Genomic DNA, 17,026 nt, shown 5'->3' with positions numbered 1-17,026 from the left:
AACTGCTACAGCCCAGGAGTACTTGGGGGTAAGGTGAGGCATCCAGGCTGGTGGCTCTGAGTCTCGGCAGCCACTCCTGCCTCAAGCTGGGTGCTCCCCCCAATTATTATTTTTTTTTTTGAGACGGAGTCTCGCTCTGTCGCCCAGGCTGGAGTGCAGTGGCCGGATCTCAGCTCACTGCAAGCTCCACCTCCCAGGTTCACGCCATTCTCCTGCCTCAGCCTCCCGAGTAGCTGGAACTACAGGCGCCCGCCACCTTGCCCGGCTAATTTTTTGTATTTTTAGTAGAGACGGGGTTTCACTGTGTTAGCCAGGATGGTCTCGATCTCCTGACCTCGTGATCTGCCCGTCTCGGCCTCCCAAAGTGCTGGGATTACAGGCTTGAGCCACCGCGCCCGGCCCTCCCCCCCATTTCTGTTTGAACATCATCCAGAGTGATTTTGTCAGAAGAAACAGGGCTGCCACTAAAGAAGTTTGAGACCTGCCGCTCAGCACCGTCTCTCTGGGAAGGTGGAAGGAAGGAGCAGGAATGAACTTGGCAGGAATTGGGCCGCTGAAAGACGTGAATAGCATCTACCCTCTCTCCCCTCCCTGTTGTCCAAGACCCCAACATGGGACCTGAGAGTGTTCACTGGCACCATCTTCCCAGGCAGAGGCCTAAGTGACCTTTCCAGCCCTCTAGGAAGGCTCTGGAAAGGAAAGAAGACCAGCACGGATACCTACCCCTGCCTAGTGGTCAGCCAGAGGATTTTGGTAATCGCTTTGCAAGGAAAGGGACCTGAAAGGAAAGGAATCGGCTTGAACGGATCCTCCAACTCTCAGACAAGTGTCAGTCCCCACAGGCACAGATGCCTCAAGCTCATGCCCACATCCACATGGTAGACCTGTGCTTGGGACTCTTGCTCTGAGAAGTTCCCCCAAAAAACTGGGTGAGGGGAACCCTGCTGTGTGGCTTTGGACAAAGCCTTTACTCTCTCTTGCCCTGGAGTTGGCTTCAGAGTTGAGCATCCTGCACCTGAATCCAGGAGGCACCGGGGGTGGGCCCTGCCCGGCGGGTGAAACACTGACCGTAAGGCACGAGGCTGCGGAGGGGCTCTGGTTGCTGGGCGTCGCTGGACACGGGCCACTGGCAGTAGCTGCCATCGGAGTGACAGCTGACGAGTAGGCGGCCGTCCCGCTGCCACCAGATGTTCTCCAGTTGCTATGGAAGAGGAGGAGAGAGACAGAGGGCAGCACGCTGGACCGAGGCAGCATTCCCATCATCTGCACCCCATGCCTCTGCACAGAGCGTGGATGTGCCACATGGGGCCCTGGGAGAGCAACATGGCGCCCGCCATGTCCTGGGCACTGCCTACCTGGCTGCTGAGGAAGTGGTAGAGCACACGGCTGCCCTGCAGGTCCCAGATGACAACAAGACCTCGGCTGTAGCCGATCAGGATCTGGTTGGGGTCTCGAGGGTGCTCCTGCAGCGCCTCCACCATCTCGAACACCCGCCGGTGGCGGGCCTCCTCTGGCAACCTAGACGAGGGGAATGCCGTGAGCCTCCGATGCCATCCGCCAGGGAGAATGGCCCCCGGAATGGCACAGCCACAGGGCTCCCTATGCAGAGGTGGCTGCTCCATGTGCCAGCATGGAAATATGGCTAGGGGCTGGGCGCAGTGGATGGCTGAGTGTGGTGGCTTATGCCTGTAATCCCAGCACTTTGGGAGCCCAAGGTGGGCGGATCACTTGAGGTCAGGAGTTCGAGACCAGCCTGGCCAACATGGCAAAACCCTGTCTCTACTAAAAATACAAAAAATTAGCCGGGCGTGGTGGCACATGCCTGTAATCCCAGCTACGCCGGAGGTGGAGGCAGGAGAATTGCTTGAACCCAGGAGGCAGAGATCACAGTGAGCCGAGATCATGCCACTGCACTCCAGCCTGGGTGACAGAGTGAGACTCCATTTCAAAAAAAAAAGGAAAGATGGCTAGGACATGTCACCAAGGGGATAGGGGGCAGCATGTAGAACAAGACAGGGACATGGAGACAACCTCCAGTGATGTAAATACAGGCGGTACAACTATAAGGCAAGGCAAGGCAGTGACTTCTGGAAAAGTCAACGTGGGGGCAAGAGGGAGCCTTGACTAGGAAGGGTGCGTGAGGCCCCCGGAGGGCATCAAAGTTCTATTTCTATGTCTGGGGGGATGGCTGTAAGGATGCTCTACAAGAATCTGTTAAACTGTACATTCATATTCAGTGCATTTTTGCAAAAGGGAGTGTTTAATAATAAAGAAGTTTTTTAGCCCCATAAAACAAAACTCTATGAGTTGGCCTGGCCCTGGAGCCTTGACCCCTCCCCCGTCTCCAGGCCTGGAATGCTGACCTGAGGGCTGGAGGTGTTGCAGCCAACAAAAAAACCACAAGGCAGCAGGCACAGTACCAACAGCCAACAGTGAGGCTGTGGGAAGCGGACCCAGCCTGGACCCAAGCCACACTAAACCCAAGCTCTCTACATTATCTATACCTGGCACATCTACTGCTAGCACTGACCTCACTGACATTAGAATCTGAATCGAGAGTGAGAGTTGAAGGGGACTTTAATGTTTAATTTTTTTTTTTTTGAGATGGAGTCTCGCTCTGTTGCCCAGGCTGGAGTGCAGTGGTGTGACCTCAGCTCACTGCAACCTCCACCTCCCGGGTTCAAGTGATTCTCCTGGTTCAGCCTCCCAAGTATCTGAGATTACAGGCACCCACGACCATGCCAGGCTAATTTTTTGTATTTTTAGTAGAGACGGGATTTCGCGATGTTGGCCAGGCTGGTCTCGAACTCCTGACCTCAGGCGATCCACCCATCTCCGCCTCCCAAAGTGCTGGGATTACAGGCGTGAGCCACTGCACCCGGCCTAATTTTTAAAATTTTTAGAGACAGGATCTCATTCTGTCACTCAGGCTGGAGGGTAGCGACCTGATCATGGCTCACTGCAGCCTCCAACTCCTGGGCTCAAGTGATCCTCTCACCTCCCAAGTAGCTAAGACCACAGGTGTGTGCCACCTTGCCCAATTAATTTTTATTTTTTTGTGGGGAGAGACAGGGTCTTGCTATGTTGCCCAGGCTGGTCTCAAACTCCTGGCCTCAAGCAACCCTCCCATCTCAGTCTCCAAAAGGGCCGAGATTACAAGTGTGAGCAACTGTGCCCATCTAGATATTCTTAATAAATGCAAATAATGCCCTTATACAGATGAAAATTGTTAGACAATTAGAGGGCTTCCAACTTTTTGCCATTAAAAACAGCCCTACAATGATCATTGTTATCCTGTATCTTTTCACAGAGACTTCTCAGAGACGGAGCTGCAAGACTAAAGGGCTGGACGTTTTAGGCCGGGCGCGGTGGCTCAAGCCTGTAATCCCAGTACTTTGGGAGGCCGAGACGGGCGGATCACGAGGTCAGGAGATCGAGACCATCCTGGCTAACACGGTGAAACCCCGTCTCTACTAAAAAATACAAAAAACTAGCCGGGCGAGGTAGCGGGCGCCTGTAGTCCCAGCTACTCGGGAGGCTGAGGCAGGAGAATGGCGTAAACCCGGGAGGCGGAGCTTGCAGTGAGCTGAGATCCGGCCACTGCACTCCAGCCTGGGCGACAGAGCGAGACTCCGTCTCAAAAAAAAAAAGGGCTGGACGTTTTAAAAACTTAGATGGCCGGGCGCGGTGGCTCACGCCTGTAATCCCAGCACTTTGGGAGGCCGAGACGGGCGGATCACGAGGTCAGGAGATCGAGACCATCCTGGCTAACACGGTGAAACCCCGTCTCTACTAAAAAATGCAAAAAACTAGCTGGGCGCGGTGGCAGGCGCCTGTAGTCCTAGCTACTCGGGAGGCTGAGGCAGGAGAATGGTGTAAACCCGGGAGGTGGAGCTTGCAGTGAGCTGAGATCCGGCCGCTGCACTCCAGCATGGGCGACAGAGCGAGACTGTCTCAAAAAAAAAAAAAAAAAAAAAAAAAAAACTTAGATAAGTGTAATCAAGTGGATGAGAATGTAAACTGCCAAAAGGGGCCGGGCGCGGTGGCTCACACCTGTAACCCCAATACTTTGGGACGTGGAAGTGGGTGGATCACCTGAGGTCAGGAGTTCGAGAGCAGCCTGGCCAACATGGTGAAATCCCGTCTCTACTAAAAATACAAAAACAAGCCGGGCGTGATGGCGTGTGCCTGTAATCCCAGCTACTCGGGAGGCTGAGGCAGGAGAATCATTTGAATCTGGGAAACAGAGGTTGTGATGAGCTGAGATCGTGCCACTGTACTCCAGCCTGGGACAGAGTAAGACTGCCAAAAAAAATGTTTTTTTTTTTTTTAATAAATAAACGAACTGGGCCAGGCGCTGTGGCTCATGCCTGTAATCCCAGCACTTTGGGAGGCTGAGGCAGGCAGATCACCTGAGGTTGGGAGTTTGAGACTAGTCTGACCAACATGGTGAAACCCCGTCTCTACTAAAAATACAAAATTAGCCGGGTGTGGTGGCGCATGCCTGTAATCCCAGCTACTTGGGAGGCTGAGGCAGGAGAATCGCTTGAACCCAGGAAGCAGAGGCTGCAGTGTGCTAAGATCGTGCCACTGCACTCCAGCCTGGGCAACAAGAGTGAAACTCCATCTCAAAAATAAAATAAAACATAATACAAAATAAAATAAACTGGCAGGAGGAGCTCTCAGGGCACATGGGCCCCCCTGCCAACTAGACTCTCACCAGCTAACTACAGGGTGAGGCTAGGCACTGGTGTGGCCACCTGCTGGGGTGCACATCCCATGCCGTCCTGCCCACAGGCTGTGTCCCATTGTGGTACTTGTCATCCTGCAAAGTGTTCTGCTCTGACCTTGGGCACAGAGCCCTACCCTGCTGAACCGGAAAGGCAGAGGTCTGCACTCAGAGGGATATAGCCCCAAGTGGGATCCTCCCAGCCCAGCAATGCCCTGCCCTGGGCAGATGGTCCCTGCTTCATTACCACCCAGGGCTGGAGAGATGGGCTGGCCAGCTGCAGGAGTGTGTCCTGGGCCCAGTCCAAAGCCTTGCAGGGCCAGGGGCCAGCACCCTGGCCTCCTCCTGTCCCTTGGAACCACAGATCATTCCACCACAAGCGACCTGGCCCCCACACGATCCTGTCAGACGCTATCCCCTCTTTTTTTGGGTCCCATCCCATTCTCCACAACCGGACCTGATCTGACTCCCTCTCTATCATAGTTCCATCGACAAGCGGAGCAAAGCTTCTGAAATGATCTCAACAGACCCACATGCCTGTGGCGGTCAACGCTTTTTAGCCACGGAGCCTGCGAGCAAATGGAACCTCAGCAAAGTGCCCACAGCACAGGGTGGCACCAGGAGCTGCTCTAGTAATGCAGGGAGGTCTGGGCCCGACTTCCCCGCTATGGAGCCCCTGGGGTTTTGAAACCCATGGCAAGTGCAAATGACACTGGACTGAGAGTCGGTGACATTACACAGTCATTTGGGGCCTTTAGATCCCCCAAAGTCCCCTTTTTAGTGCTATGATGCTAACCTATGATAGGCCAATAGGTTCTCAGTAGGGGACAGGTAGGAAGCCAAGAGCCTCCCCTGCTAGCCCCATGGAATTCCCAGCATAGAAATGACAGCTCCTGAGAGAGTCCTGGGACCAAGGGGAGAAGCCATGCCTAACTTGAGGGGATGGGGTTAACAGCAGCCGGGCTCTGGGCTCACCGCTGCAGCACCGCGTCCGAGCTGATGGTCCGGTCCTCCAGCGCGCGAAAAGCTGGCAGCTGCACCACAAACACGTTGCCGCTCTCGGTGCCCAGGTACAGCAGTTTGCACAAGGAATGGGGCAGGACCACGGTGATCTGTGTGGCACTGGGGGCAGCCCTGTGACAAGAACAGCTGCCTGTGAGCTGACCGCTGCCCAGCAGGGGAGACCCCATGGACAGGGTCTCCTGACTCCTGGGAAAACAAGCCCATAAAAATTCATGGGGTTCATAACCTTTCAGCCCAGGACAAACACTGGTCACTTTCTGCCAAGACAGGAGACAGATGGCAGAGAGGCTGGGCTAGGAGGTAGGAAAGACGCCAGGGGCCCTCCAGCATAACACGGGGTGTGGGCGGATGGAGGAGGTGGGCTGCGGCCCCACCCACTCCACTCGGAGCACCTGAGTATGGGGATGCATCGGGTCAAACGCATGCCAGGCACTGCCAGGGGCGCAACAGGCCCCACGAAGGGTGAGTCCACTCCAGAGCTAAGGGCAAGGGTCAGGCTGGGCTGGGAGTGGAAGGGGTTGGGGACTGAGCCCTTACCCTGGGGGGCCACGCAGTGTGAAGCTCTCATCCTCCTGTAGCTCCGATGCTCCGCCCTTGACCTTCAGGCTCCAAAGGTGCAGGCTGTTGTCATCCAGCAGGGTGACCAGCTGGCACTGGCGAGGGCACAGGGATGGGAGCATGTGGTCTTGCTACCCAGCAAGGCCTTTACACACTGGGGCCGCCCAGCCTGGGCTGGTTGTTTCAAAGACCCCCTGGCCACTCCCAGCGTGGCCCACGAGCCCCAGCTGTGGAAAGGGAGGGGGTCCCAGGCCTTTCCAGCAGCAGCAAACCCAGGGCCACTGAATGCCAGCCTCTCCACACCAGCCCTGCTGGAAGCAGTGAGGGCAAGGAGGGTGTGGAGGTGGCTTCCTGTCCCACCCCAGGTCCCTCACCTGGCCGGGCAGGAGGTGGATCTGCGTCACTGCGTTGTTCTCCCGGTGCAGCCCCATGAACTCCACGCCCGGGGCTCCATAGCTACGAGCAGGCTCAGGAAAGCTCTGGAAGGCCAGACACCATCCCCTGACACCATCCCCTGCCCACCTTGAGTGCCAGGCCCTTGGGGCCCACGTGCAATGAGTGCAAACACAGAGAGGGGCTGCCCTCCCCGCAGGCAGCAGGACTCATGCATGGAGCCTGGGATGGGGAGGAGATACAACAGCCCTGGCCCTGGGGCACCAGGCCAGTGACCCGACCCCTGGGAGATTTTTCCCAGTCAGGCCGGTGGGAGCAACTCCATAGAAAGGTGAAGCCCTACCCTGGCAACCGTCAGGCTGCCACCCTGATTCTGAGCTACAACAGACGTGTTGGCTGTCGCTTGGTAGCACCTGTGAAAAAACACACGGCCTATCCCCAACAGCCTCGGCACCAGGGATTGGTAACCAAAGTCTGGCTGTGGCCTGGCAATGATTAACCAGTGAGGGAAGGCTGAGCCGGCAGCAAGGCCCTGGCCCTCTGTGTACACCAGCCCAGCCTGGAACTCGAGCGCTCCATACCCCTCCCCCACACCGGGCAGAGGGGAAGAGGGACGTCAGGCTCCGCTGGAGGTGGCAGTCAAGCTGGCAGAGGTGGTCCCTCATCTCTCAGCTCCCTTGGGTCCTGCCCTGGGAGCACAGATCAGACTGGCGGGGTGCCCAACCTGATCCGGTTTTTCATCTCTGAAAACACCGGGAGCCCCCAGTCGGCCAGAACCAGTGCTTTGGATAAAAGATGACCCAACTGGACAACGTCCAGCCTCAGGCTGGGGAAGGACTGTCCCTGCCAGGCAGAGCCCTCTCCACTCTCTGCCGCCTGTGGGGGTGGGGGTGGGGGTGGGGGTGGAATTTGGAAGATGGCTGCCTGAGCCTAGCTCTCCTGGCCCAAGGCCACCCCACCTCTGCTTGTGGATAGGGACCTGGGGCCAGTCCACCTCTGATTCTTATCATGATAGGTTAAAAATCAAAACTGCAGGCTGGGAGTGCGGTGACTCATGCCTGTAACCCTAGCGTTTTGAGAGGCCAAGGTGAGAGAGTTGTTTGAGCCCAGGAGTTCAAGACCAGGCTGGGCAAGATCACAAGACCCTGTCTCCACAAAAAAAAAAAAAAAAAAAAAAAAAAAATTGTTTTTGAGAGAGAGTCTCGCTCTTTGTTGCCCGGGCTGGAGCGCAGTGGCGCAGTCTCGGCTCACTGCAACCTCTGCCTCCCAGGTTCAAATGATTTTCCCACCTCAGCCTCCCAAGTAGCTGGGATTACAGGCATGTGCCACCACACCCTGCTAACTTTTTAAATATTTTTAGTAGAGACAGGGTTTTACCATGTTGACCAGACTGGTCTTGAACTCAAGTGATCCGCCCGCCTCAGCCTCCCAAAGTGCTGAAAAAAATTTTTTTAAATTAAAAACATTCCTAGTAACTTGCTTTTCTGGTGGTGAGGTGGGGAACTGAGGGAGGCAGGGGCACAGAAGGGTCCAGGCCTTGCTACTGACACACCAGCCAGCCACTCACTGACTGAGCACTGGCTGAGACACGGGCATCAGGTCCTTCCCCCTGGATCCACCAACACAACCCCTGCAAAACAGGTTTCTGAGCCCCCCAGCATCCTCAGCCCCTGCCCAGGACTGGGGGATTCCTGAAACCTCCAGGAGTAAGTGAGAGGGGGAAACTGAGTAAAGGGAGCAGACCACATGAATGGTCTTGAAAGGACACAAGGGACAAAATAAGCCTGTATCTCCTCAGTCTGTTTCAAACCTCACTGTCCTCCTGCAAAGGACAGGGTCACATCCCACCATGCCCAGGTGCCCACTCCACCATCAACCATACCCACCTCATTTTGGAATAAAATCATGTCCAAAGCTGGAAATCAGGAAAGTCTCTCATTTTATCCCAACAGCCCATGGGCAAGGAAGGAAAAAAAGATGTCCTTCCCCAAATCTCACCCACCCCAAGGCCCTGCCCGGCTGGGAGTGAGGGGACGGAGGATACAGCTTGATGGCTCCAGAACGGGTGCCGATGGCCAGGATGCGCAGGGACGGGCTGTAGCCGAGGGCGCTTGGCTGGTGCGGGAAGCCATGCTCCACCGTCTGCAACGAGAAGCACGCGGGGTGGGCCTGCAGACCTCTCCCCTTCATGCCACCATGGCTGCCGGAGCTGCAGCACTGGAGGACGCCAGCAGGAAGCAGGGATTCGGAACCTTTCAGGTTCCTCCCAGACACCTGAGTGTTGGAGCCTAACCCAAACTTACCAGGCCCCACCCCCAGTCCCTTTGTGACTCTGCCCTTGGCCTCATTGCCACTCCTTCGAGCTCATCCTCCTGGATGCCACGCCAGCCTCTCGATGCTCTCCAGGAACTGATTTGGTGTCTCCACCACGTGCGCCCTGGGTGACGGACCCAGCCCTCCTCAGTGGCATGGGGGCCTTACGGATGTGGGGTGGGGAAAGTAGGGGGAGTTTGGAGCAATGGAGACACTGGTCTCTCGGGAGAAAAGCTTGGTTGCACCGCAGCTCCGGGCTCACCCGGGGGCCCAGAGTACCGCGGAGGCTCTGCCCTGCTCTGGGCTCTTCCAGGTCCCTCCAGGCCCTAGTCAGCTGGGTCTCATAGGCTCTTACTGTCACTGAGTTTCAACCATCTTTCCAGAAAGGGAATTCCTGGAATGTCGTTGCAGATACGTGTTTTTTCATTTATTACAGAAGTAATACACACACACTGTGAAAAACTTGGGAGGTATAAAGACGTTTAAGAACAAAAATTACCCAGACTCCCACAACCAGAAGTAACCCTTGCTAACACCTCAGTGTAAGTCCTTTGAGTCTTCTGCACTTGTGAATGTTTGCACAATTTTTTTTTTTTTTTTTTTTTGAGACGGAGTCTCGCTCTGTCACCCAGGCTGGAGTGCAGTGGCCGGATCTCGGCTCACTGCAAGCTCCGCCTCCTGAGTTCATGCCGTTCTCCTGCCTCAGCCTCCGGAGTAGCTGGGACTACAGGTGCCCGTCACAGTGCCAGGCTAATTTTTTTTTTATTTTCAGTAGAAACGGGGTTTCACCGTGTTAGCCAGGATGGTCTTCATCTCCTGACCTCGTGATCCACCCGTCTCGGCCTCCCAAAGTGCTGGGATTATAGGCGTGAGCCACCGCGCCCAGCCTCATGTCTATATTTAGAAAAATATAATTGGGATCATGCCATATGGATATACATATACAAGTTAATGTACAGGTATAGCTTTGTAGCCTGTTTTCCTACTTACAGCCAGCCAAGGTTGTTAAAAGCTTGAAAATGACTTTAAAAAACATTTTATTTATTTATTTATTTATTTTTGAGATGCAGTCTCGCTCTGTCGCCCAGGCTGGAGTGCAGTAGCGCGATCTCGGCTCACTGTAAGCTTTGCCTCCCAGGTTCACACCATTCTCATGCCTCAGTCTCCCGAGTAGCTGGGACTATAGGTGCCTGCCAGCACGCCTGGCTAATTTTTTTGTATTTTTAGTAGAGATGGGGTTTCACCACGTTAGCCAGGATAGTCTTCATCTCCTGACCTCGCAATCCGCCCACCTCGGCCTCCCATAGTGCTGGGATTATAGGTGTGAGCCACTGCGCCTGGCATAAAAAAAAATTTTTTTTTTTTTTTTGAGGGTCTTTCTCTGTTTCCCAGGCTGGGTGCTGTGGCGTGATTTCGGCTCACTGTAGTCTTGGCCTCACAGGCTCAAGCGATCCTCCCACCCCAGCCTCCCAAGTAGCTGAGGCTACAGGCATGCACCACCATGCCCACCACGCCTGGCTACTTTTTAATTTTTGGTAGAGACAGGTACTCGTCATGTTGCCCAGCCTGGTCTTGACCTCCTAGACTCAAGAGATCCTCCTGCCTTGGCCTCCCAAAGTGCTGGGATTATAGGCGTGAGTCACTGCAACCTGCCTAAAATGACTTTTTTTTTGTTTGAGACAGAGTTTTGCTCATCACCCAGCCTAGAGTGGGTGATCTCGGCTCGCTGCAAACTCTGCCTCCCAGGTTCAAGCGATTCTCCTGCCTCAGCCTCCTCAGGAGCTAGGATTACAGGCATGTGCCACTATGCCTGGCTAATTTTTGTATTTTTAGTATTTTTAGTAGAGATAGGGTTTCATCATGTTGGCCAGGCTGGTCTTGACCTCAAGTGATCTGCCCGCCTCGGCCTCCAAAAGTGTTGGGATTACAGGTGTGAGCCATCATACCCAGCCTAAAATGACTTTTAAAACAGCTAAAGAATATTCTTTACCTGGAGATGCCCTAACTCACCAGGGGTTTATTGTTGAGTATTTACTTTGTTGCTAGAGGGTTTGCAATCACAACCATGTTGATGGCATTCTTGGACTCCTATCTTTGTCTGCAACACTTGAGAATTTCCTGGGGCAGATGTCCCAGGGATAGAATTGTGGGTTAAGAAAGGTATGAACATAAACGCTACAAATTTCGAGTGATAAACCATCTTCAAGAAGGTTTTTAGTTCAGTTTTTTAATCAGTTACCCCAATCTGACCCCCACCTCCCACCCCAGGGGATAGTGGCCCTGCAGAGCTAGGTGACAACAGCACACAGCAATGCTATGTCAACTGGTTGCTTTAAAGACTTGAAACAAAAAACAACCACAGAGACTCTGCCCTGCAGAAAAAGGTCCCAAGAATGAGGCAGCCTCCTTAGGCCCTGGGCTCTCCTACTTTGCAGCCCTACCAGGCCTCAAAGCAGCAGAAAGTCCCTGTTGAGATCTAGCAATGATAGCTTAGCAAACCCAATTGCTACTTGCCTCCCCCATCAGTCAGTCTAGTCCAATGGCTCTCACAAGGAATCCCATACTGGGGTCAGGCAGGGAGGAAAGCTCCAACAAGTGCCTATTTTGGGGGATGCCTGGGTACAAAAAGGTCAGAGGATGGGCCAGGGTGCCTCAGGCCTGGCTCTTTGCCAGGAACATGGCCTGCCCTGTAAACGGTCATACCTGAATGGGATAGCCAGGGGGCCAGATAGGGCCCAGCAGCGGCCCCCAGGCCAGCCCAGCTCCCTGCTCAGCTATGCGAAAAATGCAGAGCCTGGAGAAGCCCTGGATAGAGATAACTGTCTGGAATGTAAACATTTCCCAGGAAAAGGGGAGTAGACAGCAGAATAGGATGTGCAGGACAAGCTCCCACAGGGGCCCCGCCAGACTTCAGCGAGCCCCAGGTTGCTGGGGCCTCAGGAAGTCAGCAGCCGGAGCTGCCTCCCCGACACAGAAGCACTTTCCCAGCAGCAGAGGTAGCTCAGGGAACAGCCTCTGGAATTTGGAGGACTCTGGTGGAAACGCCCCACAGGAGCCCGCTGGACTGGCCAGGAGCAGGCCTCACGCCCCGAGCAGCCTAGAGCCCAGAACGGTAGCCAGGAGCCCCATGGGGCCACCAAGTACTTGCAGTATGGCTCATGTCACCAACGAGGGTTAAGTCAGTTCTTGGAAACCCTTCAAGTATGTCTGGAACAACTCAGGTTCTAGAAGAACAGGGGCTAGACAAAGGCAGGCCACGCTTCAAATTCCCTTTTCCCACTGTAAATCGTCCAAATTCTAAAGATCTAGTACTTCCAAAAAAGATTTAATGTCTGAATTGAGATGTGACGTAAGTGTAAAATACACCTAGATTTCACAGATTTAGCATTCAAAAAAACAAATTGAAAAAATCTCATTAGTAAGTTAATCACATGTCAAAATATTTTGTATATGTTGGATTAAAAGGAATATATACTTTTTTTTTTTGAGACAGGGTCGCGCCTGTCACCCAGACTGGAATACAGTGGCACGATCACAGCTCACTGCAACCTATGCCTCCCAGGTTCAAGTGATCCTCCTGCCTCAGCCTCCCGAGGAGCTGGGACTACAGGCGCACACCACCATGCCCAGCTAATTTTTGTATTTTTAATAGAGACGGGGTTTCACCATGTTGGCCAGGCTGGTCTCAAACTCCTGGCCTCAAATGATCCACCGGCCTCAGCCTTCCAGAGTGCCAGAGTGCTAGAGTGCTAGGATTACAGGCATGAGCCACCGTGACCAGCTGGAATATAGGATTAAAATTAATTTCACTTGTTTAAATAATTTTATAATGCAGCTTCTAGATTTTTTTTGTTTTTAAGACAGAGTCTCCCTCTGTCACCCAATTGGAGTGCAGTGGTGAGATCTCAGCTCACTGCAACCTCCTCCTCCCAGGTTCAAGCGATTCTCCTGCCTAACCCTCCCAAGTAGCTGAGACTACAGGCATGCACCACCACACCCGGCTAATTTTTGCATTTTTAGTAGAGATGGGGGTTTCACCATGTTGGCCAGGCTGGTCTCGAACTCCTGACTTTAAGTGATCTGCTCACCTTGACCTCCCAAAGTTCTGGGATTACAAGTGTGAGCCACCACACCAAGCCAGAATATATAATTAAAATTAACTTCACGTATTTAAATAATCTTACAATGCAGCTTCTAGGAAATTTTAAATCACATGTGGCTCATATTATATTCCTACTGGCCTCGACAAGTCCGCGCATCAGCAGAAGGTCAGGCCAGAGAAAACAGCCTGTAAGTTTTTGCTGGACTCTCAGGCCACATGTCAAAAGCGGACAGTTCTCTTAACATTTCACCGGAGTCACTACTCCCGCTTTGGCTCTGCATCTTTCCTCTAACTCAGAGGAAGACAAAGGGTTGGGCCCATCCTTCAACTACTCACATTAATTCCTCATTCCCTTCAAGCCTTAGAGATACTGTGGCCACCCCTCCCTCCCATCCCCACCTTCTTTTCCAAAGGCTGATTTAGAACAGGGTCAGTGAGTCAGACCCACGAAGCTTTGTATCCCTTCCTGCCACATACAAGGCATCTGGTCGTGGGTGAGCTGCTGGGCCTCCCTGAACTTCACTTCTCATCGAATAAACGGGATGGTACTGGTGACTGCACTGGGCAGAGCTGTCCTCGGATTGGAGATGATGGACCTGAGGCCACCTCGCAGCACACAAAAAGGCCTCTGCTTCCTTCCAAGGCTCCCATTGTTCCATAGTATCACCTTGGGTACTTCTCCAAGTTGGCAACTCTGGAGGGACCAGGGCTCCCCCAAAACCAAAATAAGGGCAGTGACCTTCACAGCGACTCTACCTGGACAGGGCCAAGAGAGTAGGTTCACATGTAAATGACGTGTCTCCCAGGGAATTCCCCAGGTCGGGGAGGGGAGGATCCAGCCTACCTGGCTCTGCCCACAGATGATACCTGGCTCAGGTGACCTCTGCCAAGGGAGGACAGAGGTCCTTGACAGGGGTCTGGGCAGTCCTACGAGGACAGGGGCTCGGGCTGGGCAGAGAGGCAGGGGAGCCCTAGGTTATTTATGGGAAGCCCAAGGGATCTTGTTGGGAACAGGGAAGGGATTGGGATTTTGGAACAGGACTAAGAGCAGTTAATAGAAGGGACAGGGAGGAGCTAGAAACCCAGGGCCTAGCGTCCTGAGGAAACCAGTCAGGCAAAGGATGAAGGCTCCGTGGGCACCTCTGGCTGTGCCCCAGTTGCCCCCTACTTTGTATTTTTTTGTTTTTTTTTTTTGAGACTCACTCTGTTGCCCAGGCTGGAGTGCAGTGGTGCGATCTCAGCTCACTGTAACCTCCGCCCCCCCGGGCTCAAGTGATCTACCTCAGTCTCCTGAATAGCTGGAACTACAGGCATGCACCACCACAACTGGCTAATTTTTTGTATTTTTTGTAGAGATGAGGTTTCACTATGTTGCCCAGGCTGGTTTTGAACTCCTGGAGTCAAGTGATCCAACTGCCTCAGCCTCCCAAAGCGCTGGGATTATAGGTGTAAGCCACCGTGCCTGGCCTGCGCCTTACTTTGGTGCCCTTCCCAGCCCCTGGCTATCCTACCTCCAACTCCTACCAGCCTTGTAAGGCTCAGCTTCCCTGCTGGTGAACAAGGTCTATATCACTTAGGTGGCGACTCCCCCCTTGTTTAGGGTTCAGAACAGCTCCAGGTCCCTGTTAGAGGGAGTGCATATGGCCTCCCGGAAAGAAGGTACCCACCTGAGCACAGGAGGTTGCGCTCAGCCCCAGGGCTGCCTTCCTGCAAAGATACACACAGCAACCCTGAATCATGGCTGCACTCAGGACAGAGGGCAGGACGGGGAACAGCCCCTGGGTGGTCAGGGAATTCCAAGACCAGTCCTCCCCAGCTATTCTAGGACCCTAGCTATCCCTCTTCAGATTCAAACCAGGAGGCTGACCAAAGCCTGGCAGCCACTGGGGCCTCCTGAGCATAGCATCCAGCCTACCTGGCCCCGCCCACATCTGATACCTGGCTCAGGTGACCTCTGCCAAGGGAGGAGAGAACAATGAACTCTTTTGACAGGGGGGCTGGGAAAGGAGAGCAAAGACTTGCAGAAGCCGCCAGACTGCAACATTAGCCTGGAGTGGGAGAGAAGGCCCCTCCCAGGTCTCTCCCGGGCTCTGGGACTCCTTTCCAGGTCCCGGAAGGGGAGGGAGTGGGCAAAGTCTGGTTGTCAGAGGCAGCGGGGCCTTCATCCTGCCTGCAGCCAGAGAGGACCCTGCCCAAGGGCTAGGACCCGAGGAGTCCCTGGCACTCCTCAGGGGGTTGGAAGGAGGGAGTGGCGGGGACCAGACCCTCGGAGGCTGCCCAGGGCTGTGGGGGAGCACGCCCGCCTGGCTGGGCCACTCTGCCCGATACTGGCTGGGTGTGGCCAGCTCAGATTCCTGGCAGTGGCAGCAGCCTGGCCCTCCCTGTGTGGCTGCTGTCACCTGACACCAGGGGCCCAGCCATGCAAAAGCCAAAACAGAACAACCTGGCCCTCCGCAGGGGCTGCTGGCTCAGGAACGCACTGTTTGTTCAGGGCCTAAGGGGACAGGGGAGGGTGGGCACGGGCAGGGAAGGCCCAGGCAGGTGCTTCTGTGGCAGCCTGGCAAGCACAGCAGCCTGTTTGCCCTGATGGGTGTGGCTGCTTGGGGTGTGCCTGGGTTTGGCCGAGGGGAGGAGCTGGCTGTGAGCAGTTGTCTAGGAACGGGTTTTACCTTGACTTCTCCAGCAGCACTTCCTCCCTCCTGAGGTCCCATGGTTCCTTCCCTTGGTCCTCAGTGGCCCTGTCCTGGTGCTGCAGCTGACTTGTCTGTCTGTCCATCCCTCCAATGGGCTTGAGGGCCCACCACATATAGCAACTTCACTGCCACTTCACTGGCAAAGTAACTGTGGTGTGAAGAGAGGTGAAGCCACCGCTCTGAGGCCACACAGCCAAACGGCAGGTGGAACCAGGACGTCCTCACCCCAGCCAGTGCCCCCCAAGATATGCTCCAGCTGTGCAAGCCCTGCAGACCTCAGTCTCCTCCCCTGCAGAATGGGAGCAACACCCATCCTGAGTTGTTGTGAGTGTGACACCACGACAAGGCAAGTCCTGGTAAGGCGTCGACCTGTGTCAGGGACCGTTTGAAGCAATTACACTCCCTTAGGATCATTATGATGCTGTTGGAGCTCAGGACATACCAACCCAAAACACCACTATAGCAAACCAGAATGTGCTACCCCAAAATAAACTTTTTTTTTTTTTTTTTTTTTTGAGACGGAGTCTTGCTCTGTCACCCAGGCTGGAGTGCAGTGGCCGGATCTCAGCTCACTGCAAGCTCCGCCTCCCGGGTTTACGCCATTCTCCTGCCTCAGCCTCCCGAGTAGCTGGGACTACAGGCGCCCGCCACGGCGCCCGGCTAGTTTTTTGTATTTTTAGTAGAGACGGGGTTTCACCGTGTTAGCCAGGATGGTCTCGATCTCCTGACCTCGTGATCCGCCCGCCTCGGCCTCCCAAAGTGCTGGGATTACAGGCTTGAGCCACCGCGCCCGGCCAAATAAACTTCTTTGGTTTTTTTTTTTTTTTTTTTTGAGACAGAATCTTGCTCTGTCACCCAGGCTGGAGTGCAGTGGCACGATCTCAGCTCACTGCAACTTCCGCCTCCTGGGTTCAAGTGATTCTCCTGCCTCACCCTCTCAAGTAGCTGGGATTACAGGCGTATACCACAATGCCCAGCTAGTTTTTGTATTTTTAGTAGAGACAGGGTTTCATCATGTTAGCCAGGCTGATTTCGAACTCCTGACCTCAGGTGATCCACCTGCCTCAGCCTCCCAAACTGCTGAGATTACAGGCATGACACACGGCACCTGGCCATTTCTTTGGCATACTTTGATCTGGTTATTCTCAGAAAGTGCAGACATGGGAGTAGCTCTGAAAAGCTGTCCTTTAGCCGGGTGTGGTGGTGCATGTCTGT

At 54.3% G+C, this 17,026-nt stretch overlaps 1 protein-coding gene across 50 annotated transcripts in view; it reads right to left on the bottom strand.

Annotated features, from left to right (window-relative positions):
* The window catches only part of LLGL2 (LLGL scribble cell polarity complex component 2), a 51,357-nt gene that overhangs the window by 11,363 nt on the left and 22,968 nt on the right, over positions 1 to 17,026 (bottom strand). For 46 of the 50 annotated variants that reach the window (XR_013407249.1, XR_013407242.1, XR_013407246.1 and 43 more), the window contains 7 exons: positions 8,748 to 8,845; positions 6,685 to 6,766; positions 6,290 to 6,405; positions 5,705 to 5,863; positions 1,356 to 1,518; positions 1,069 to 1,201; positions 724 to 778 (listed from right to left, as the gene is read on the bottom strand). Coding sequence is in view for 27 of the 50 variants with exons in the window: in XM_077972731.1 (XP_077828857.1) it covers positions 724 to 778; positions 1,069 to 1,201; positions 1,356 to 1,518; positions 5,705 to 5,863; positions 6,290 to 6,405; positions 6,685 to 6,766; positions 8,748 to 8,845 (806 nt within the window). In the remaining 23 variants the exon portion in view is untranslated. Of the gene's footprint in view, positions 1 to 723; positions 779 to 1,032; positions 1,202 to 1,355; positions 1,519 to 5,704; positions 5,864 to 6,289; positions 6,442 to 6,613; positions 6,790 to 8,080; positions 8,140 to 8,589; positions 8,846 to 17,026 lie in introns of all 50 variants that reach the window. The other 4 variants (XM_077972718.1, XM_077972719.1, XM_077972740.1 and 1 more) reach the window with 3 other exon arrangements.

Source organism: Macaca mulatta, chromosome 16, assembly GCF_049350105.2.
Source record: "Macaca mulatta isolate MMU2019108-1 chromosome 16, T2T-MMU8v2.0, whole genome shotgun sequence".
NCBI lineage: Eukaryota > Metazoa > Chordata > Mammalia > Primates > Cercopithecidae > Macaca > Macaca mulatta.
The sequence above is the reverse complement of the archived record's forward strand: the minus strand, read 5'-3'. Positions and strand labels throughout refer to the sequence as shown.